The 24,142-nt window shown below is 43.5% G+C and overlaps 2 protein-coding genes across 3 annotated transcripts in view; one reads left to right on the forward strand and one right to left on the reverse strand.

Annotated features, from left to right (window-relative positions):
• GNPTG (N-acetylglucosamine-1-phosphate transferase subunit gamma) lies at positions 1-23,898 on the reverse strand. Of its 2 annotated transcripts, none has more exons than XM_024215575.3 (11): positions 23,801-23,898; positions 23,448-23,502; positions 18,395-18,462; positions 17,728-17,782; positions 17,545-17,628; positions 13,267-13,360; positions 10,567-10,681; positions 8,590-8,672; positions 8,216-8,347; positions 3,246-3,327; positions 1-1,396 (listed from the first exon to the last, which is right to left on the reverse strand). In XM_024215575.3, the coding sequence occupies exons 1-11, from the start codon at positions 23,844-23,846 to the stop codon at positions 1,272-1,274; spliced, it is 939 nt and encodes a 312-aa protein (XP_024071343.2). In that variant the 5' UTR covers positions 23,847-23,898; the 3' UTR covers positions 1-1,271. The 2 variants fall into 2 exon arrangements, with proteins under 2 accessions (XP_024071343.2, XP_024071344.2); XM_024215576.3 differs by having other exon boundaries at positions 23,485-23,502; positions 23,801-23,852.
• Positions 23,875-24,142, forward strand: part of TSR3 (TSR3 ribosome maturation factor) — an 11,072-nt gene continuing 10,804 nt past the window's right edge. Inside the window, exon 1 of the mRNA XM_024215577.3 lies at positions 23,875-24,052. Coding sequence (XP_024071345.2) covers positions 23,953-24,052 — 100 coding nt within the window. The 5' untranslated portion in view covers positions 23,875-23,952. The remainder of the gene's footprint in view (positions 24,053-24,142) is intronic.

The following is a 24,142-nucleotide window of genomic DNA, read 5'->3' on the forward strand; positions in this document are numbered from 1 at the left end:
GTTACTCTCTAAGGTGCCACAAGTACTCCTGTTCTTTTTGCAGATTTGGTTCAGATAATCAGGAGGCCATTCAGCAGCAGGGTGGCCTCCTCCACAGCCAGGGGCTTGTCATCCTCTTCACAGTCCTGGCCAGGGGTCTCTGCTCTGCCCCACTCACTCGCTGCTGTGACAGCAAGGTTGCAGAGGGCTCCCTGTGCAGCCACAGGACAAGTGACACCCAATTCCCTGCAGGCGCAAGGAAGGCTGTGGTCCTAGCAGGGCAGAGTCCTTGCCGGGGTCTCTGCTCTGCCCTACCAGGACCACAGCCTTCCCACTGCACCTTGTGCCTGCAGGGATGGCGTGTCACCAGCACTGCGGCAGCACAGGGAGCCTTCTGCATCTCTGCTGTCTTAGCCCCATTCACTCCCATGACAGCGGTGCTGCAGAGGGCCCATTCAGCAGCAGGATGGTCTTCTCTGCAGCCGGGGGCTCATCGTTCTTGCAGTCCTGGCTAGTAGTGTCTGCTCTATTACCCAAACCTCCACATTATCTGAATCCCTTCCTTATCCTCCAGCATAAAATACATGCTGCAGAGGGCATATATCTCATGCTGGGGGACAAGGAAGGGATTTGGATAATGCAGAGGTTTGGATAATCGGATTTTGGATAAATAGGAGTATACTGTATATAATCTACCTGAAAGACTAGAAGGTTGATTTTGCTTTTTGCTCACATGCTCATCTCTGGCTAAAGGTTCCACATCACTCCATCCTTCTAGCCTCATCAGTGCTCCTACAGGATTAGGAAGTACAGTGTGAACTACTCCTTCCCACAAAGGCAAATAAGCTGCCCCTGCTATCAGCGGTTAAGAAGTTTACTAATCCGTCCAAACTTGAGGACAAAACTATTCCCCCCACATCAGGCAGAAATACAGATGCTGGGTATACAACCAATTACCTTTCACTCTAATTAGTGCAATAGTTGATCAAAGCAAACAGCACAGAACTGAGATTGGAGAAGTAGAGTCTGCAGACCAATGGTTGGTAACAGTTTCAACAAAGAGAATTTTTACAACTTAAACAACCTTGTAAACTGAACTTCAACAGCTGTCTGCAATGGCAGTACCAGAATTTAACTCAAACATTCTCTTCTCATTGCCCTAGGGCAAGAATATAGAGCATTAGAAATATTCACAAAGGGTTGTTAAATTGTCTTAGTAGTATGATATACATCCAATTTGCTCAATATTTTAGTCTGGATGATAAATATCAAGTTCATATAGACAAATTTCTTTAAAAGGTGTCATTCCAAATGCCTGTGTCTCCCCGTAGGTGTTCATGAGCCTTTGAGCCATTCAGAACACTTGGCTTTGCAGTCACCACGTTATGAATGATGTGTTCAGCACTTGTATTTTCAGCTGAAATATTTAATTGTAAAATATCAGTTATTTCTTAACTTTTCTTAATAAAAGCTGCAATTCACATGATTTTACTTAGTCACAATAAGTCATAGGATACTGTTGAGTTACAAAAACAATGAGGAGTCCGGTGGCACCTTAAAGACTAACAGATTTATTTGGTCATAAGCTTTCATGGTTAAAAACCCACTTCTTCAGATGCATGGAGTGAAAATTACAGATACAGGCATAAATATATATTGGCACATGAAGAGAAGGGAGTTACCTTACAAGTGGGGAACCAATGTTGAAGGCCAATTCAGTCAGAGTGGATGTGGTCCACTCCCAATAATTGATGAGGAGGTGTCAATACCAAGAAAGGGAAAATTGCTTTTGTAGTGAGCCAACCCCTCCCTTAACACCATCAATTTGGGCTTGAATAGGGACTGGGAGTGGCTGGCTCACTACAAAAGCAATTTTCCCTCTCTTGGTATTGACACCTCGTCATCAATTGGGAGTGGACCACATCCACCCTGACTGAATTGGCCTTCAATATTGGTTCTCCATTTGTAAGGTAAGTCCCTTTTCTTCATGTGCCAATATACATTTATGCCTGTATCTGTAATTTTCACTCCATGCATCTGAAGAAGTGAATTTTTTAACCACGAAAGCTTATGCCCAAATAAATCTGTTAGTCTTCAAGGTGCCATCGGACTCCTTGTGTTTTTGTGGATACAGACGAACACAGCTACCCCTCTGATGTTAAGTTACAATAAGTCATCCAATGCAAACTGTGATTTTTGCTCTTTAATATACAATTCAAATTCTCCTCTATATGGCTACACAAGTTATCCAGTCAGTGAACAGAAATCCTGTGTAATTTATGTAACTAATAGTTTAAACTGGATATTAATTAGCAAAATCTATAATCTGCATACATTCCAACACAAAAATTTTTCCCCCTGAAAAAAGTTACTCATTTCACATAATGAAAATGAAAGTTTCTCATACAGAAAAGAACTAAAAAATGCAAATATATCACTTGCTCAGTTCTAGTTATTAGGTTACAGCCTAATAATTCACTGAGATGCCAATCTCTGAACACACAGGCTACAAAGAGGTGCACCTTAGGAAGCTAAATACCCAAGGGGCATCATGAGGGACTTAGGGAATTAACTAAAGGACTGGAATTTGACATGATAAGAGGGGAACAAGCACTGAGAAGAATGAGGCATCTTGGTTGCTGGGAGGCAGGGTGAGACTGGAACTTGCCTGGAATAAATCCAGACTGCTTCTTCACAGACAGGACCCACCCCCCTGCTATTGCTCTCTTCTTCACACCAGGAAGTAGCATGGGACAAGTGGTGCATATCTGCAGTGGAGGCCAGTGAAGGGGAGAAACTGACCAGCAAAAAGTGGAATGAGGTATGAAGCAGGAGACTTTACACACACCAAAGGAGAACAGTTCACATACTCATGGGAGCAGATTTTATCGTTGGTGTGCAGTTGGGAGAAATGAGATGAAAATATTAGTCTCGAATGCTGTGGACATTAACACTTAGCATGGGGAGGAAGAATCAGAGAATGAAGCTCAAAGTATACCAAAATAGAAGTGGAAGCAGCCACAGTCCCATTGTAAAGGCTGACACCAATAAAAACCTACATATATTTTTAAACAAGGTCTCACAGTCAAGGGTCTGTTCAGTCAAAATCACATGCAGTATGCTTTACGGTAGTGCTTGACCCCCTCCGATAGAAGATTATTTGTTTATCCTGATCTTAACAATATTTTTAATTTAAAAAGAGAAAGCTGAGTATTCACATTCTAAATAGATAAGAATGAGAAAGTAGAACTACACAAAGAACTTACCTGAGTTTCTTTCATACACAATACCATGTTGAGTTAATAAATCTTGAAGCCTTTTTATTTCTTTAGAAAGTTTCTTGTACTCCTAGAATAAAAAATATTTATAAAATGGACAATATGTTTTGCCCAAATACATATGTCTACTGAAAAATTCAGTTTGCATCAAGTATAAAATGTCCAAACATAGTTATAAGGGAAGCCACTGGAAAAAAAAAACATGTTTGGAATGTTGTTTACCAGATGACTGGAGGATATGACACTAATTTTAAAAAAAATTTCCAGAAGCAATCCTGGCAACTACAGGGCAGTAAGCCTAATTTCAGTACCATGCAAACTGGTTGAAACCATAGTTTAGAACAGAATTATCACACACATAGATGAACACGATTTGTTGGGGAAGAGTCAACATGGCTTTTGTAATGCGAAATCATTCCTCACCAATCTATGAGAATTTTTTGATGGGGTCAACAAACATGTGGACAAGGGTGATTCAATGGATATAGTGTACTTTCACTTTCAGAAAGACTTGACAAGGTCCCTCACCAAAGGCTCTTAAGCAAAATAAGCAGTCACAGGATAAGAAGAAAGGTCCTCTCATTGATCAGTAATTGCTTAAAAGACAGGAAACAAAGGGTAGGAATAAATGTTGTTTTCAGAAAAGAGAGAGGTAAATAATGGTGTCCCCCAGGGATCTGAACAGCACTGGTCCCAGTACAACATATTCATAAATGATTTGGACAACAAGGTAAAACAGTTAGGTGGCAAAATTTGCAGACAATACAAAATTACTCAAGATAGTTAAGTCCAAAACTGACAGAAAGAGTTACAAAGGGATATCACAAAACTGGGTAACTGAGCAACAAAAGGGCAAATGAAATTCCATGTTGATACATGCAAAGTAATGTACATTGGAAAACATAATATCAACTATACAAATAAAATGATGGTGTCTAAATTAGCTGTTACCACTCAAGAAAGAGATATTGGAGTCATTGTAGATAGTTCTCTGAAAATATTTGCTCAATGTGCAGAGGCATTCAAAAAAGCTTACAGACTGTTAGGAACCATTGGGAAAAGGATGGGTAAGAGGACAGAAAATATCACAATGTCACTATATAAATCCATAGTATGCCCACAACCTGAATACTGCATGCAGTTTTGGTTCCCCCATTTCAAAAAAAGATATATTAAAATTGGAAAAGGTACAACAAAGAAGGGCAACAAAAAATATTAGGGGGGTATGGAATAGCTTTCATATGGGGAGAGATTAAAAAGACTGGGACTACGCAGCTTAGAAAAGAGATGATGAAGGGAAGATATGATATAGGTCTATAAAACCATGAATGGCGTGAAGAAAGTGAATACAGATTGTATTATTTACCCGTTCACAGAACACAAGAATCAGGGGTCACCCAATGAAATTCATAGGCAGCGGGTTTAAAACACACAAAAGGAAGTACTACTACACACAACGCACAGTCACCCTGTGGAACTTGTTGCCAGGGGAGGTTGTGAAGACCAAAAGTATAACTGGATTAAAAAAAAATTAGACAAGTTCCTGAAGGATAGGTCCATTAACAGCTATTAGTCAAGATGGTCAGGAATGCAACCTCATGCTCTGGGTTGTCCCTAAGCCTTGGACTACTGGATGTTGGACTGGACGGCAGGGGATAGATCACTTGATAATTGCCCTGCTCTGTTCATTCTCTCTGAAGCATCTGGCATTGGACATTGGTTGAAGACAGGATACTAGGTTAGATGGACCATTGGCTGCACTGAGTCAGACCATTCTTATGGTGTAAGAGTTCCAAAGACAGGCTGTTTAACTTGTGCACAAGGTTCATCAAAGAGATGGACAAACAAAAGGAAATATTTCTTCACACAACGCAGTCTGTGAAACTCTTTGCCAGAGGATGTTGTGAAGGCCAAGACTATAACAGGATTAAAAAAAGAACTAGATAAATTCATGGAGGATAGGTCCATCAATGGCTATTAGCCAGGATAGGCAGGGATGGTGTCCTTAGCCTGTTTGCCAGAAGCTGGGAATGGGCAAGAGGGGATGGATCACTTGGTGACTACCAGTTCTGTTCATTCCCTCTGGGGCACCTGGCATTGGCCACTGTCGTAAGACAGGATACTGGTCTAGATGGACCTTTGGGCAGTTCTTATGGACAAAGTATCAGCAATACAAAAAGACAGCCTGTGTTTCTGATAGATATTACCCATAGCATCTGGTTCCAACTGTTCCTCTACTGAAGTCTGGGACTATGAATCAGGCACTTAGCCCAGGAACTCCTTCCCTATAAACACCTCAGGTCTGCCCTCTGACTAGATTTTTATAGCACTACAACTGTTAACTCTCTCCCAAACACTGTTCCAGGGTTAGTCTCTGTCTCAAAGTTGCTGCCTGACAACCCGGCAGCAAATGTTTTACCTCTGAAGACCTGTGGCTACTCCATAACTACAGAAGCTTTAATGAACAGCTAATTAAACTATAAGGCAGTGGTCACCAACTGGTCGATCGCGATCAACTGTTCGATCCTAGAGGATCTCCCAGTCGATCGCGATCTCCGGCGGCAGCGCAGTGTGGCTGCCTAAGGCTACCCCACCCCCACACCGCTCCTGGAAGTGGCCACTGCAGCCCCGCAGCCGGGGAGGCAGGGGTCTCCCTCTATGTGCGCTGCTCCTGCCTGCAAGCACCGCCCCCACAGCTCCCATTGGCCAGGAGAGCTGCAGGGGCGGTGCTTGCAGAGAGGGGCAGTGTGCGGAGCCACATGCTTCCTGCCCTCACCACCCCAGGGGCTGCAGGGTCGCATTGGCCCCTTCCAGGAGCGGTGTGGGGGCAGGGTAAGCAGGGAGCCTGCCTTAGCCTCGCTGCGCCCACCGTCAAGCCACCGAAGGTAAGTGCTGCCCAGCTGGAGGCCGCAACCAAACCCCCATCCCTGAGCCCCCTCCTGGAGCCAGCACGCCATAACCCCTTCTGCACCCCAAGCCCCACCCTGAGCCCCCTCCCAGAGCCAGCACCCCAACCCCCTGCCCCAGGCTCATCCCAGAGCCCCCTCTCACACTGCGAACCCCTCGGCTCCAGCCCAGAGCCCGCACCCCCTCCCGAACCCCAACCCCCTGCCCCAGCCTGGTGAAAGTGAGTGAAGGTGGGGGAAAGCGAGCAATGGAGAGAGGGGGATTGAGTGAGCGGGGCAGGGCCTCAGGGAAGGGGCAGGGTAGATCCTGAGTTGCCCTTAGATTCAAAAAGTGATCTTGGGCATAAAAAGGTTGGAGACCACTGCTATAAGGAAAGGCTGGAATCCCATAATATTCATCACCAGCTAGATAAATTAAAATTGAAAATAAGGTTCAAATTTTTAATAGAACTGGACATGGACAGTGGGTGGAGCCCCCCTTTGGGGAAGCTAGCCCCTGGCTCCACCCCTTCCGCCCACGCCCTCCCCACAGCCAGAGCCCCCAGACGCCCCGCCCCCCCCCCCCCGAGCGTCCCCACCATGGGATACCTGGGCTGGTCAAAGCCCTGAGTGCTCCCTGCCTCGGCTAGAGGTGCTCCGGGTTGGCCGCAGCCCAGAGCGCTCCCCCCCAGCCTGGAGAAGCCTTGAGGAGCCCCAGGCTGGCTAAAGCCACGCTGTACCTCCCCTCCCCAGACCCAACCCACACAGAGGAAAAGCGTCTGTTAAGATGCTTTTGGTATGCCTCATGCAAATTCCAGGGTGGCAGAGGAGGCGGTATGTGCCTCCTCAGCCGTTCCGGAACCTGCATGGGGCATAATAAAACAAAACCCTTCACCGCCAAACCCTACAACAGGAGGTGGGAGGGGGTGTCTGGCTGCCACGGCAGCGCCGGGGGAGGCAGAGCCTCCCCTGGCCTATTATACCCACCGTCCATGAAACTGGACCAAACCAAGAAGATAGGTGGTGGATTCTCCATTCCTTTAAATGACCACATATATCTTTCTAAGACAGATGATTTAATTAAACCACAAGTTATTAGGCCTGATGCAGGAATTAATGGGTGAAATTCTATAGCCTTTGCTATGCACGAGGTCAGACTAGATAACCACAGTGGTCTCCTTCTTGCTTTGCAATCTATGACTACCCTTCCAGCCCAGTCAATGAATCTCAGCACATCAATGAGAGGGTACAACCATAGCACATGAACTTTTAGGCTGAATGTATTCTCTCCAGACATATTATGCACTTCAATTTTAGTGCTCAGTGCTTGCCTTTAATTCATACTAACATGCCCTGTAAATTCTGCTGCAGCGCATATGCGTATATACATATATAGTTGTAGATACAGGCACACATACAGAGAATTTAAAGGATACATGATATGAACCACTGGGCCTTTTGTTTGTAAAATGGCCTGAATGTTTCAGCATAATAAGACTTAGTGTGTATATGCATCCGAAGAAGTGGGTTGTAGCCCACGAAAGCTTATGCTCTAATAAATTTGTTAGTCTCTAAGGTGCCACAAGTACTCCTGTTCTTCTTGCGGATACAGACTAACACGGCTGCTACTCTGAAACCTGTGTATATTATATGATTACCAAGTACCTATCCGCCACAAGGCTCTGGTCCACCTTCCACTTGCACTAACTCCCTTCTGCTTCTTAATCCCATTCTAACCCCAGTTTATGAAAGTATGTCTAAAATGCACATCACCTAGGTATCCAAACTACTTCCCATATACCACCCCCTAATATCTCCTTGAAAGGCATTCAGTAATGCCAGTTTGTTTCCAATTTTCAGTATTAAAATAAGTTTTGCCATTTCTATTTATTTTTAAATATACTGTTATTTAGGCAACAGAAGATAACCAAGGGAGTAGATTTTATCTGAATCCTAACAACAGATAGGCAGCTTGGCTGAGAACCCAGTAGTTCAATCACACAGAAGAAGGATGGTGATTAACTCCATGTTGGTAAAATTTCTTAGACAAGCATTGAGAATTACTTTCTATACCTTATTGCATTTCTCCACTGTTTCAAATTCCAGACTTTTTAACTTTTTATTTTTTTTCTCAATCTCCTTTTCTTCTGTTGCTCTTAAAAGTCCTGCTTCCTCAAAAATCTCCTTCAACAATTTTTTGTATCCCTGGAAAAACAAAGACATTACATAAAGCCATTCTATTTCTGTTTGTAATTTACATTGGCTATTTTACAAGGTTTTGTGATTACCAGTAAACTGTAGCTAGATGCAGTGCACTAACAGTTTTTGCCAATAGTAGGATAAAAGCATCTATCCTAAAAAGAGCTGGAACTGCAGAAAACAGACCAGTACTACAGTAATTTGAAAGTGACAGTCCTTTAACAAGAACTCAGAATGGATCAGCAAACCTGTTCAGTTATTAGCTCATCATAAAGAGACTGCTCTGCTTCATCCCACTTCCTTCGTAGGACTTCAGTCAGCGTTGGATAAACTGAAAAAAGGAAAGTAATGCTGTCATAAATACTAACAGCTACATTTTCCTTAATTAACTATTTGAATGTAACCCTAATGCTGCTATGCGTGTGTTTTAACAGCTTAATGCTTCAATTCAACATGCATCACTGGGACCACAAACTGCTACATTCACTTGCTGGGACCTGTTCCTCAATCCTATTTAAATCAATAGGAATTTTCTCAATCACTTCAAATGGGAACAGGAGCAGGCCCTAGAGGTCTAATGCTCCCAGACAGCAGCAGTGACCAAAGGTCTCTTCTTCCAGCTCCAGCTGTCCAGAAGGCTTCACCCATCACTGCTGGATGAGATCCTGATTGCACCCTCCTCACTTATAGACTATTGAAACACATCCTATCTAAGAATGACCATTAAGGCCAAATGGAGGCATATTCCAAGGGCTAGCTGGAGTGCACAGCATACTGTGGCAGTATGAATCCAATTCAAGGTGCTGGACTTCAATTACAAAACCCCAAAAGGGCTGGGGCCTGACTATCTCTGTAATCCCCTCTTAGGGCTGAGCCTCACTCTTACTATCTTCAGGGAATATTTCATTAAATATCTCTTCATGCAGACATTTTTCCAAACTGATGAATGCATCCACTGACTTATCTAACTGGAGACTGGGATGGAAGTGGTGAGAATGAGAGAACTACGCTATTGTACACAAATAAATTTACCAAGGTGTTGTTTGTAGATTATGTAGGCTGAATTTATCGCAATGCTCTTTGTATTCCTCCATTCCCTCTCCCACAAGCTCTCTGTATGCCCACCATCCCATCCCCTTCTTTTTCCAGGGATTCCTTGTAATTCACCCGAATCTCTTCCCTGCAAGGGTCTGTGTGTCCCCCACCCCCCTCTCCTCCCATACCAGGTCCCTCATTCTCTCCCCATACCAGCAGCTCAGCATGCATCCTATTATCCTCTTTCCCCCAAACTCTATTCCTCATACCAGGGTCCTCCAATCAACTCCCCCCCGCCACACCAGGAGTTCTGTGTGCTCCCCATTCCAAATCCCCCATGCTAGGGGCGGTGTCTGATTCTCCAATTCTCAGGGAGTCCTTCATTCTGGCCCCCAAGCCAGGGGCTGTGTGCACACTTATTCCCCACCTTCCCTGGGTCCTTCCCCCAGCATGGGTTCTGTGCCCCCCAATCCTCTCTCCCCCATATCAGATCCCCCAATCTCCATCTCCCCACTAGAGATGGTGTGCTCCTTTCGTCCCTCCCTCCATATGAGGGTCCCCCGTTTTCCCCTAACATTCCAGCAGCTGTGTGCACTTCTCTCTGCTCCCCCCAGGCCCCTCCATTTCCCTTTCCCCCACCACCATTACTTTCTGCCCAGAAGAGAAGTCATTCAGCATGTCAAGGTGTTACACTATTGGGAGGATAAGCTGACATGAGCATGGGTATTGTTGTGCTGGAATGTGTTCATGGAAATCATGAACTAGCTCTGTGATCTACAGATAATTGTAGAGGTGCTAGAGGCTGTGGCTAAAAAGCTGTCAGGGGCTCTTTTGTTCCCCAATCTCCCCCTTTTGGTTTTCTGCTCTTCCCCGAGATCAAATAGGGTTCTGACAATTGATGCCTTGAACATTCCCTGAAATTCTGAAATTAACTGGAAGGAGTTTTCAAAAGTTATCCCATTACATACAGAGAAATGCTATTGAGTTGATCGTAGGGACTTTGCAAGCTCAGATAAGAGTGCCCAATTATTATAGTGATGGTACTTTAGAAATGCTTGTAATAAACAATGTTACATTTACTTCTTATTGATGTAATGATACAAACTAACAAACCAGAAATCTAAACTTAAAGGCTTGGGTAAAATGCCACCTGCCTCTCACACATGCACAGACCTTTTTATCCTACCTACCTAAAAGAGAATGAGGATGGCAAGCAAGAGGAGTCTCAAATGTTAGAGAGTAAACACAAGTACTCGGCTCAGACACATGAGCCAACTTATTGTTTTTTCCACAAATAAGAAGAACCTGAAGAGCAGAAAAAGAAGGATGAGAGGAAATAGGTTAAACACACAATACAGTCACTAGTTTCATGTTGAACAGAACCAACATACACCACTAACTTCCCATTTTACCATGAGCATAGATGCATTCCAGCAAGTACTGTAATCAGCTCTCAGTGCTGCCATCATTTTACCCAGTGCAGAAGAAAGAAGTCTTTTTCAGATTAAGTTACCCATATATACTCGTTCATAAGTCGAATATTTTTGGTAAAAAAGTGATGCATCAAAGAGCGGGGGTCGGCTTATAAACAGGTCTACACCAAAATTTGATGATTTTAAACTCTATGGAATCATTGAATTGAAAATCTAACACATTGTCGATTTGTTTAACTGGAGCGTCTGCAGGGATGGAGCCCTTAGGCTCCCTGTGGCTGTGGTTCACCGTTCCCATTGGCTGGGAACGGAACTGCTGACACTGGGAGCTGAGGGGCTCCATGCCTGTGAACGCTCCAGGTAAACAAAACGTCCAGGCCCGCTAGCGGCTTACCCTAATGAGCCAGGAGCCAAAGTTTGCCAAACCCTGAAATATAGGGTCGGCTTATGAAAGGGTCATACCGTTTTTGCTATTTTTACCGAACCATCTTGGGGGGTCGGCCTATAAACGAACGGGCTAATGAACGAGTATATACGGTATTTTAAAGCATGGAATAAACTTGTTCCTTTCCCAATGGGAAGTGATTCCTCCACCTAAGTCACCACAACTTCCAACAGACACACACTAAATTAGATGCCCTTTGGTGCATTTGCTACTGAGTGATGCATGCTCCCACCTCTGAAGGACTACCAGCCTATGAACAGTGAAAAATTGCATCCAGGTCTCCTCAATAGCAGTACAATGTAAAAAGCACTAAACACCAGGCTCTTATGTCCTTTAATTTTTCCAGAGAATATTGATTTACCCTGCATTGTAGATGCTCATTATGATCTTTACATTTTCAGCTTTAATGTTTCATGACCTTTTACAAGCAAAATCCCAAGGAGGATTCAAATTCTTAATATTAGAAATCATGCAATACTAGAAGGCCAAATATATCTTCAATGTGGCTACAGGAAGAAAGGATGCTCTTATGGCATGCATAATAGGCTCCCTTCTCCACCCCTTGGATCAACACAAACAGGCTGGATGCTTCCCAGTTTATAAGCACCATTTTTTTATTCCCCTTCACCAGTACAGCCTCATGAAGCAATATAAAGCTGAAACTTTCCCCTTAGCCCACTATCCAGGGAAGGACAGGGACAGATCTCCTCATCCTGAGATCCTGCCTCCCTTAGCCCCTACCAACCACTCCCCTTGCACTTCCTTCTTGTCCTCTAACTTCCCAGCTGACAGGTTGGTTGCTCTCACTAGCTTGTCAGCCTCTTGCCTAATTAAACCACTGAGCACCCTCCCTCCAATTAAATCCACTCCAGGGGGGAATAGGTAGTACCTTAGTGACAGAGTACTTGGTCAGTTCTAGGCTCCCAGCACTCTGTCACAGTAAGACAGTGCACTGGAAGTCAGAAACCTTGGTTCAGACTTGCATCTGAAGAAGTGAGGTTCTTACCTACGAAAGCTTATGCTCCCAATACTTCTGTTAGTCTTAAAGGTGCCACAGGACCCTCTGTTGCTTTTTACAGATTCAGACTAACACGGCTACCCCTCTGATACTTGAGCTATTGTCTTGTGTCACAGAGGAATGTGAGACTTAATTTTGTAAAGCTCCTTAACCTCTGGAAAGGACCTAGAGAAGTGCAAACATTATTTTAACAAGGGGAGAAGAGAGGTCTCAGGCAGGAGTTCCCAGATTTTTACATAGTATGGACCTCATCTTTTCAGAGTCTTTTGGACATCTCCTTTCCATTCACAATCATGTAACATCCCTTTTCAGCAAAAGCAACTGCTCACATGTAACTGTCATGTATTTTAAGTGTTTTTAATAGTTTTGTCTTTTTGACAAAAGCTAATTATACTGTCTTTATTTGCTCTTCATTTTACCTTCCACCCCTTCTGCCCACATCTGTTCTGCTCCTCTCTCACCTGCACATGCTTCTTGTGACCTGGCCCTCTACTTTTCCCATACAAGTCTCTCTGCCACTTGGTCTCAAAGTACTGTTTAACTACCTAGTTCACTCTCCCTTGACATGTGTCATCCAGTAGTGGCTGGCAACTCCAGTCCCACAAGTAACTTCTATTTCTCTCCTCTTATGTAGCAGTGGCCCATAGCGGAACTTACAGAGCATTTGTCCCTAGTGGTAATGGTAATACCAGAACATCCTATTTTGCATGAACAAAAAGAAAGAGTTAAAGTCTCCAGACTGGTGTGAGTGAAAACATCATCATCAGCCTTTTATCCTGGTTTTACCCTCCATTCCTAACTGTTGTCCCATATCTCATCTTGCATTTTTCTACTTCATGTCCTAAACCATGAACTCTTTGGGCAGGAAGAGATCTCAATTTGTAAAACCCCATCTAAGTTTTCAAGTCCTATGGTATATTAATGGCTTTAATAGTTTAAAGTGGTACAAACATGCCAGCTGTATTAACGGCATCAGGACGATTAATTACTGTACCTTTGTCTCTCTGTTTTTGGTTTCACATGAATCCCCTTCTCTCATCCACATGCCAACAAATGTGTTGTTGTAAATTTCCCATTCATGCCAAATACTGGAAAAAGAGAACAGCTCAAAAGACATGTTTTTTAATTTTGGGGAGAAAAGTTAAAAACCTGGTAAGAAAAACAGAAATACTCTAACACTGTATTAAAATTCACTTTATCAATTTCAATTTTTTGAAGGTCCTTTAATATCTCCTTTTCTTACTGCCCAGATCTGCCCCATCACAGATCAATTATCTCATAACCACAGTGGAGTTCTTTAATTACTTATAGAGTCTCCATCACAGTAGTTTCTGAGCACTACGGTTATTCTGACGTGTATCAAAACCATTTCCACACTTTCTTAACCAAATAAAACTGAAAAAGGGTTTTAATTTTGTCATCAATAATTTGTTTGAAAGAGGCATTACCAAACTCCAATCTTCTCAATTGCTCAGAATACAGAGTAAGCCCAAACAACGTATGTCAGCAGATGCGTGAAACAAGAATACAAACTCAAAAACATGCTCACTCTTCAAAACTTGTCAGTGAAGAGAAGCATTTATTAACAATATATTTCTGAAAAGTGACCTATTCTAATTTAAAATGAAATATTCCCTATTAGACCATAAAACTCATGATAGTCACAACTGTGGTCTCACAATCAACCCAGGTTGGGGGCCAGGATAGAATCCTGACTCAGAGGATAGCCTTAGGGATTGTCCACCCAAGGTTTTTTCACACTAACTTCTTCTTTTTTTTTTTTTTTTATTAAAATGCCCTGGGTCCATACAACACAATTCTTCTTTCAAATGAAGTGCCAATTATTGCAAATTAGACAATCCACTTTGAAAGTTCATTTCAGAATGAATTAGTGCAGAAAAAGGTTTTTGTGGATGCATCTGTATTTCGCACTGACTTGGCAGTCCTCCAGTTGCTCTCCCACACTGCATTGCATCACACCATATCAGGACCAAGCTGTTTGTTTACCTATGTTCACTCTACCACTCTGGGAGGTCATTTAAGATAGAGGTGACCTCCCCATTTAAATGCTGGTGCATAGCCAGGATCACCCCCTTTGCAACTGCAAACTCCTGGAGCCCATACATCAGTATTATAACACTGTTATTATTGCAACCATGCCTTGTGGATCCGCATGAAACCATGGAGAGACCATGGACTTCCTTATCATCTGGGGAGAGAAGAAGAGCAGGCCTGCCTTTACAACAGCGACCGTAAGGTCAACAGAAAAGTCATTTCACCTCTGTTGTTCTGTTTCCCACCTGTAAAATGGGGATAATACTTACTGCTTCACAGACATGCCCTGACAAATAACATTTGTACAGCTCTTTGAAAATGTAAAAACATAGTAAAAGGAGGGCAACCCATAAACCTCAGCCTGCCACATTCACTCCCTTCCCTTAGTTTACTGAAAAAGACATGGAAATAGAACCATAAAAAAGTTGTAGGGCTAACAAACCAACACTTTACTTCAATTTTTAATCACTTTGCTTTTCATAGCTTTCCTTTTGTTTGTATGTGTATGGTGTCTATTTAGACTAAGCTCTCTGAGGCAGGAACTTTATCATAGAAGATTAGGGTTAGAAGTGACCTCAGGAGGTCATCTAGTCCAACCCCCTGCTCAAAGCAGGACCAAACATATATGATATATTTATCTTAAAACATATACAATCTGTAAGGCGCCTATCAAACTACTGGAGGTCACAAATGCAGAAAAATAAAATATTAGTGTTACATGATAATGCAAGGTCTTGCCTTTTAGGATGTGGCACCCCATTCAGGGTGCACTGCGATCTCCAAGACACAGATTTTCTGTATCCTGGAGTTTGAAGGCATTTAGCAGAACAACTAGAGGGACTTAGATACTAAATTTTTGGAATTATCTAATTTGAGTAGCAAGAATAATCACACACTTTAAAAATACTCAGTAGCTTTCATTGTCAAATATGTAAAATCCTCACTTTTGTTTCTCAGTCCAAGAAATCCTTTAAAACATCAAGTTAGTCCATCCATTATCTTTCATGATGTATAAACATTTTAAAGTGAAACTGAAACAAGCCCAGATCTGTCTTCTTGGGACATCAGTTTTCATTTTTGCTTAACTGAAACAAAAGTCCTTGATTGTGGAAAGAACCAGGCTTTGCTAACCCCTGAAAAAAAATATCTCAAACATTTCTAAAGCACCTAGCCCCACAGTATCTAAGCAATAAAACAACAAATAAAGATAGCACTGACTACAGCATACGTAAAAAGAGGCTCCTTTCTGATGTGTGGGAAACATAGGCCTTTTTGAAAACACAGGTCTTGAACGTAGACCTGAATCATAGAAGATTAGGGTTGGCAGAGACCTCAGGAGGTCATCTAGTCCAACCCCCCTGTAGTCCAAGAATCTGATCCTGGACTAAAATGGTCCTTTAAAAATATTTCTGAAATGGATAAATACCCTTGTTCAGTAGTTCAGTGCAGTGTCTCTGCATCCTGAACACTTTCTCAGGTCAGGACCTTTCTCCAACAATTCTGTTACTCTCCCAGTTTCCAGACAAATCAAATAATTCAGTGGTTCTGGGTCTTCACAGCTTAAAGACCTATCACCGGCACAGGCTCCCTACTGCTGTCTAGAAATCCACTGCAGATCAGCTAGCTTGTAGGATTCTCTCTGATGCTGACAAGAGTGACTACAAACCAGTCTCTGCCACTGTCTGGTCCTAAGGCCCATTATATTTCTGGGTGTAATCTCCTCGTCTCAGACTTTCTGACTAGCCTACTTGCAGGGAAGACCAGCTCTTCACTCACGTTCTACCCATCTGCACATAGGAAATATTTATAGAGGCAGACACCTTTAAATCAGTCTTTGTTTTTAAATTAAATGTATGCTAGCTCCTCTACCTGGATCTAGGCACTGACTCGACAGGCTGAATGGGCTTTTATTAAATATGTTTAAAATTATTTCTAGGCCCAGACCAAGAAGGAGTTTCATTTCAAGAGATCACACTTGAGAGCTATATGCAACTCAAAACTGAGATTTAAGGAGAAAGTGCCCATGAAAACTTGGCTAACGTAAATTGTGGCTGTATACTTATTTTGTGTTTCTTGCAGGAAATGCATGTCATGTGCAGTTGACAATGGCTTCCAGTCTGTTTTGGGGGTCAAATTGCATGTCTTTTTGTGTTATGTCACTGGAACTATAAATAGCCAAGCCATTCAACATCAGAATAGGTGGTTTAAATGGAAGACAGCTGGAGATATGGCATCTTCAGAGACTGGAATTTATTGCCCCACTGGTCCAACTTAGCCCAAATTTGTTGACCTTTAGGACACATTAAAAGTCCTATCAGCTTTCCCAGGTTTTCCAGGGGTTGTGAGATGGGGAACATTTTATTTTAGTGGAAAGGAAAATCTTTATAAAGATATGGAATACACTTAATTTTTGTGCTCTTAGAGTGTCCAATAAATAAATCTCATACTCAACTATAATGTCTCCATTTTGTAGTTATGTCAGTTCTGCCTTAAGACTTTTTATTTGGTGTTTTAAAAGACATGATCCCATATATGGGATAATTCCCATTCTTGGGCAATCTCAAGCAGTTGATGTAATGCTACACGTGATCCACAAATGGGAAAAGGATTGTTAGAAAGAATACTTACCTTTAGAGCCCTCTTTCACATTTTACTCTCGGCATATGTTAAAACCAACTAGGATTTCCAAATTCTGGATCCTCATGGCTTAGCTAATTTTAAGTTTAAAGCAATAGCCACTAACATTGTATTTTCAACATTAGCTATAAAGTAATGAGAACAGCAGGAACTAGATGACGCCTACAGTTGAAAGCTGCCAGATTGATCTATTTTACGTATTCTTAAATTAAGTCTCAAGAATAAAATGTTATAGTCAAATAAGAATTTATTAATTAATAAAATAAATGGCCAAGGAGCCTGATTTACTAAAAGTCCATGATTTGGCTATTAGAAGAGGTTTAACAAGATACATTTTGCAGCACTTTCACACAAATTGTGCCCTCAGTTACACTCTTACAACCTCATTAGCTTCTACAGGATAGTGGCATTAGTGTAACTGAAAACAGTTTAGAGAACAGTGTTTGGATTTAATGCGAAGATTAGTTCATTTTCAAGGTAACGTAACTATAGCTAATTTAAAAAGTGCTGATTTCAAGAGCTCTACAAAGAGCGCAACTCACAAACTAAAATAAAAAGAAGAGAGTCTGGATTTTCTCACCCTAAAATCCCACTGTAGGCATTCCACCGAAAGGTCTGCTCATGCTGAGTGACATTATGGAAAGGACAGAACTCATATTTATACCTAAAGAAACAAAATATGTCAGATTTTAAAAAATAAAATGAAGGCCTATATCATTGCCAATTCTAAAAATACAGTCAGGCACCTAAACCAGTTACTCACGTAGATTCCACAAAACTGAAACACTTGCCAGCAAGCCTGAAGAGATGTGCAGGACCTGAAAATAAAATGAAATGGCTTGCAAAAGGGATAATGGGTTGGTTAAATTTAAACAGAGTTATCATGATAATAGAATTGTATGTGTACATGTTGCAGATTTAACATTCCACAGAGTGTAAGGCAATCAGCATCCAAGAAACCTAAACTAAGGTACTTATTTTGCCCTCATTACCATAGTATCTTTGTGCCTCAACCTTTAATGTATTTATCCTTCAAACATTCTGGTAGGGAGGTAGGGAAGCACTGTTATCCCCATTTTAGGGGCTGGGAATTGAGGCATAGAGAGACTCACACAGGAAAATTATTTTGACTAGGTTAGGTGCTATATAAGTGATAAATACTAACTGGTAGCATCTGAGATGCCAATAATTATCTGTGAAATTCAGAGAAGAAATTATTCTTCCATAAGGCTAAGAAACATTTTCATGATTGGATTAAAGAACATAGAGCATAGACTAATCATGTAGATATTATACTGTGGCAAGTGCTTCTACCAAAGTCTATCTTACTATTAAACAACTGCAATCAAAAATTACACACTCACACACACAGATTCTTTTAGAGATTATAGTCACAAAAATGGTCACATATAATAGACATTTTCACACACCTGAGGTTGGGGAAGGTGCCATCTTTGGAAGGAGCCTGTTTGTCTGAGGTAGGAATGGGTTGTTCAATCTTTTAAAAAAGAAAAAAAAGACTAATTTAAAATAATTTAGACTAATTTAAAATGATGTTTTCCATTTGTAGTGAGATTAAATTAGAATATTTTTATCTAGGTATTTAATATGTCCCCCAGCACCCTAGTATCTGAGCATCTAAAGGACTGTCAGATTGAAAACAACAGCCAAAACCATCAAACCTGGATCCTAAATCCATATTTATATACCTGAATAATAGTAGTCTGATTTTCAAAGGTCCTCAGGACCTACAGTTTTCATTGTCTTCAATGAGAGCCACATGAACCCCTGGTAGGGTCATGGTTACTTACTGTAACTGTGGTTCTTCTTCGAGTAGATGCAGCCATGCATTCCACTTAGGTGACTCACAAACAATATGCACCCCAGGAGGCGGGGCTCAGAGTCTACCTAAACAAGGTTTGCAGGACCACCCTATCAAAACTTGCATCTACTCTGGATGATAGGTAATGGCATAATGGTTCATAAATGTATAGATTGACAACCACATAGCAGCCCTGCAAATGTCCAATATTGAGATGTCACTGAGGAAGGCTATTGACATTGCTTGATCTCTCGTAGAATGAACTTGCACTCACTGAGGAGGTGTAGCCGAAGCTATTTCATATGCAGTCTTGATACAGCTTATTATCCATTTAGAGACCATCTGTGAAGAGACCAGTTGCCCCTTCATGTGATCTGCATATGACACAAGCAGATGAGGCAAGCATGACAGTTTAATCCTGTCCAAATAAAAGGCTAGACATCATCTAACATCTAACCTATGGAGATGCTGCTTCTCCAGAGTTTAATGTGCCTTAGGAAATAACACCGGTAACTATACTACCTGGTTCAAATTAAACTGAGAAACTTTACACAAAAATTTTGGGTGTGGTCATAAAGTCAATTTTTTCTTGTAGAACTGTATATAAAGGGGCTCTGACATCAGAGCCTGGAACTCACAGACTCTCCTTGTAGATTATCACTACCAGGACTGCAGTCTTCTGACACAAAAGTGGAAATGGACAAGATGCCAGGGGCTCAAATGGAGGTCCCATCAAAGTCACTAGGACCATGTTAAGGTCCCACAGAGAAACCGGCTCTCGGACCAGATGACGGAGATGAAGAAGCCTTTTTAAGAATCTTGCTACCATGGCATTGGAGAAGACTGATCTTCCCTGAATGGGGGGGATGAAATGCTGACATCACTACCAGATTCACTCTCAATGAGCTAAGCACAAGGCCTGATAACTGAAGGTGCAGAAGTACTCCAAGTTCTCCTGGATAGAAGCCAGCATCGGCTGAAGTCTGCAGGCCAATGACTGCACTAAAAATCACTTCCAGTGTGCCAAATATGCCATTCTAGGACCTGTTGAACAGCCACCAAAAACCACTCTTCCTCGTTCAGCCATGAACAAGTTAGGGAGAAAACTTGTTCACCTTAGCCTCTAAGGATAGAACAAGAAGCAATGGGCTTAAACTGCAGCAAGGGGGGTTTAGGTTGGACATTAGGAAAAAGTTCCTAACTGTCAGGGTGGTTAAACACTGGAATAAACTGCCTAGGGAGGCTGTGGAATCTCCATCTCTGGAGATATTTAAGAGTAGGTTAGATAAACGTCTATCAGGGATGGTCTAGACAGTATTTGGTCCTGCCATGAGGACAGGGGACTGGACTCGATGACCTCTCGAGGTCCCTTCCAGTCCTAGAATCTATGAATCTATGAAGCAGCTGCGCTGTGAGATGTAGGGAGGTGAGAGCGGGAAGTAGGGTGTTACTGCAATCTCATGTAAGTAGGTCAGGATGGACAGATGAAGGGGTACAAGAGGCTGAACTGACAGTGCAAGAAGGTCAGAGAACAACCACTGCCTCAGTCACACCGGGGCAATGAGAATGAGTTTGGCCCAATCCTCCTTTTGCTTGAGGATGCCTGTGGGATAATCAGGATTGGGGGGGGGGAAGCGTACAGGAGACCTAACTGCCAGCTGAGATGAAAAGCATTGGACTGGGAGCCCAGACAGAGGCCCCCTTGAGAACTGAATAGACGACACTTTCTGCGTCCCTTGTAGCAAACAGGTCAATCATCAGAATGCCCAAGCTGCAAAGATGACCCAGAGGCCTTTGTCTTCAGGGACCACTGGTGACTATGGGAAAAATTCCTGCTGAGATGGTTTGCAAGATGATTCTGGACCCCGGGCAAGTGACCAGCTATGGGAGTGATACTCTCCTCGACACAGAATTACCACAACCCGATTGCTTCTTGGCAGAGCATCCTGGAGCATGCTCCCCCTTGCCTGTTCACAGAATACAACATGGTGGTATTGTTGGTAAGTATGTGAACCACTGAGCCTAATACAGTCCAGAAAAGCATGACATGCATTGTAGATGGCCCAAAGCTCCAACATATTGATATGCAATGAGGCCCCTGCTCCAACCACACATCCTGAACTTTCACTGACCCCAGATGTGCTCCCCAGACCATCAGGGAGGCACTCGTTGGTTATGGCCAGACAAAGGGAACACCCTGACAAACATTCTCCAGAAGTATCCACCATCGCAAGGAGTCCAGGACCAATGGTGGGGGATGGACCAATTTGTTCAAGAGGTGAAGAGTCAGACAGTAAACTGTCCAGAGCCATATTTGAAGGGGGTGAAGCCACAGCCTTGCAAACTATACCACCTGCATGCAAGCAGACATGTGGCCCAAGAGCCTCAGGCATATCCAAACTGTCATGGAAGGCTGCAACTGCAGACTGAGGCAAAGGTAGCAAATTGCCTGAAAATGGTCAGTCAGCAGAGATGCTCTTAAACTCACAGTCTGCTAGGGCTTCAATAAACTCAATTTTATGAGGGGGAACCAAAGTTGACTTCCTAGTGCTTAGGATGAGATCCAAACAGTTGAGCAAGCGCAGTATAGTGTTGATGTGAGAAAGGACCGCCTCTCTGGACCTGCTTCTCAGTAATCAGTCATCCAAATACAGGAAGATGTGACCAAGACCATCCAATTGGTAAAAACCTGAGAGGCAGAAGAGAGGCCAAAAGGAAGTGTACTGAAAATGGCACTCCGCCATGATGAATCGAAGGAATTTTCTGTGGCTCAGCAAAATTAAAGGTATGTGTCCTGAAGGTCCAGAGCAGCAAACCAGTTGTTCTGAGACAATGTGGGGAGAATAGTCAATATAGTAACCATTCAGAACACTGTGTATCTGATACATTTGGTGAGGCTGCAAAAGTCGAGAATGGATCTTATCCCTACCTTGGATTTGGGCACCAAAAAGTATCTGGCCCCGGTGTTCCATCAGAACCGCCTCCACTGCTCCCAAAGCCAGTAGAGAGCGAACCTGCTTGAGGAGCGGTATCTTGTGAAAGGGGTTCCTGAAGAGGGGGACAGGGAAGCAGGGTGGGGGGAAGGGATGGAAAGGAATGGATGGCATAGCTGGATCCTAAGCAGTGTCAGATCAGGCTATCAGTGGTGATCGAGCCCCAAGCCTTGTGAAAGCAACCCAGCCTGTCCCCAGCAGGTGCTGCTTTAGCTGAAGATCCTTTACCACATGAGTGGCATTTTGTGAACTATTTGGAAATTGAATTTCCTTGAAGTGGACTTTGCCTAAATATAGCGAGCATGCATGTGGGGATTGTTGTTGGGATTGCTCCCCCTCAAAACAGATAATGTTTAATCCCTGGTGAGAGCATCGCCACAGAAATACTTAAATTAAAGCTAACTAACACTAAATCTAACTAGCACTATACTAAGAATACTAATTAACTATATACAATTTAAAAAGTCACTGCAAAATAGAGATTGTGAGGTTAGGAACCACACAGAGGTCTGACTCCAGCCACAGGCAGTATGAAGAAACTGAAGGGGGTCAAGGCAGTACTGCCTCAGATAGCCAGGGAAGGGGCTATGAGCACAAGACATGCTCACACCTAAGCAGAATACATGGTTGCATCTAAAAATCTTCAACCTGGACACCCAATCACACGGGGACAAATCACCAAGCAGAAGGACCAGAGCCATTTCTGTGTCAACAGACCTGAAAACAGACTGAAAGATAAAAGAAATCTAGGGACTCCAGATGATGCCAGTTACCTCACCATGACCTTTTCACCTTTCCCTAAACACAGCAAGTTGAAGACAAGGCAATACATTGGCAATGTCAGAACATGGTTTCTTACCTAAGGGCCAAACAGCCACTTCTTTGAGAGAACCTGGTCTACTGCATCCTGCCCTCCTTCAGGAAAGCTTTAGACATCTCAAGGAATGGACTCAATTTGTCTCATTACCCATTGGCACAGGGTCCATCTCACAGGTAATAGCCCCATCCTCGTTCCTAGAACGCTATGAATTACTTTCCAATCTAACCAGTGCTCAGCATTCTGGATTCAAATTTGGTTCGGATTAGATTTGGTTTAATTCTTAAAGCCAGCTGCCTGAGCAACAGCATCACCTACAGGTGTCATCTGAAATACCCCTGGGATCTGAACTTGTGACCTGGAGGCAGGCAGCTCTTTGTGTGGCACTCACTTGATCACAGAGAGCAAGGCGGTGGTTAGTTCCTCACAGCAAAAAAGTGTGATTTTACATCAAGATAATTACTTTAGTGTAAAATCCTTGTGGAGGCAAGGCACTGTAGTTTTAACCTTGATGTAGCTAGTCAAGATAAACCCCATATGAGAGAGCAGTTATTTCAACTTCCCACATCAAAGTAGAAACTACCTTTGCCTCATTTCCACTAGGATTTTACACTGAAAGAGCTCTTTTGATGTAAAAACACATTTTTCTTCTTTTTTTGCAGTGAAGACAAATGCCAAGTTTGCTCAGGGTGCAAACCACGGGCCAAGGAGGTTGACAGGAAGATGATGATTATCACTGCCCAACTGCATGTCTATGATATAAGTAAATGTGCCCAGCGGCCACAAAGGGCTAGCAAATTGCTGTCAGTAACAAGAGAAATTCTGCATGGGGAAGTACCAGGGCCACGCACCCAAAGGTGTTCGGCTCCTCCACGATTTTCATCTTACCAGCTGACGTAAAGAGACCTATAAGAAAGAGGGGAGAGGGCCTGGTCAGTGGGTGGGAGAGGAAGTTCACTGCGGTGGCGGAGTCAGCGGGGGAGGGGGCTTCCCTAGGGGCATGGTCAGTGAGTGGGTGTGGGGGAGAGGGGACTCGCGTGGGTTCACGCGGGGGAGGAGGGAGATCGGGCAGCGGCAGGCGTGGGAGGAGGGCGGCAGTGGGGGGGCGCGGTCGGTGGTTAAGCAGGGGGCGCCTATGGCCCGGTTCCGCTCCCACTCCATAGAACCCAGTTCGTGGGGTCCATCCCACCCCCTTGGCGCTCACCGAGCCCCGCGTTCAGCAGCGCGAGCAACAGCGCCCAGGCCGCCATTGCTCCCGGAAGCGGAAACGCGCCTCTCGGCGAGCCGCAGCGCAGAGCTCCTTCCGGTGCGGTCGGTCACGTCAGGCGGCGGCCGAGGTGCGGGCGCCCGCCAGCCATGGGCAGGAAAAAGCCGTTTCGCCGCCCGGACAGACACAGCCGGCGCGCGCCCAAGTCCCTGGAGACCTTCGCGGCAGACGCGCAGGCGGCGCTGGCAGGTGCCCGGACCCCGCGGTTTTCACCCCAGGGGGCGAGGGGGCTGGTTGGCTTAGATGGAAACTTAACGAACCGCCCCCCTTGCCGCGCGG

Source organism: Terrapene carolina, unplaced genomic scaffold (genome assembly GCF_002925995.2).
Source record: "Terrapene carolina triunguis isolate 2854851 unplaced genomic scaffold, T_m_triunguis-2.0 Scaffold93, whole genome shotgun sequence".
Classification (NCBI taxonomy): domain Eukaryota; kingdom Metazoa; phylum Chordata; order Testudines; family Emydidae; genus Terrapene; species Terrapene triunguis.

What these genes read in the sequence shown, in the direction of transcription:
- GNPTG (XM_024215575.3), bottom strand. Translation starts at nt 23,846, where the DNA reads ATGGCGGCCTGGGCGCTGTTGCTCGCGCTGCTGAACGCGGGGCTCG. An exon ending in GAGGAGCCGAACACCTTTGG is followed by an intron (nt 18,463 to 23,447) that starts GTGCGTGGCCCT and finishes CTTTTTTAAAAG; the next exon opens with ATTGAACAACCCATTCCTAC. An exon ending in TGTGTATGAAAGAAACTCAG is followed by an intron (nt 1,397 to 3,245) that starts GTAAGTTCTTTG and finishes TAAATATTTCAG; the next exon opens with CTGAAAATACAAGTGCTGAA.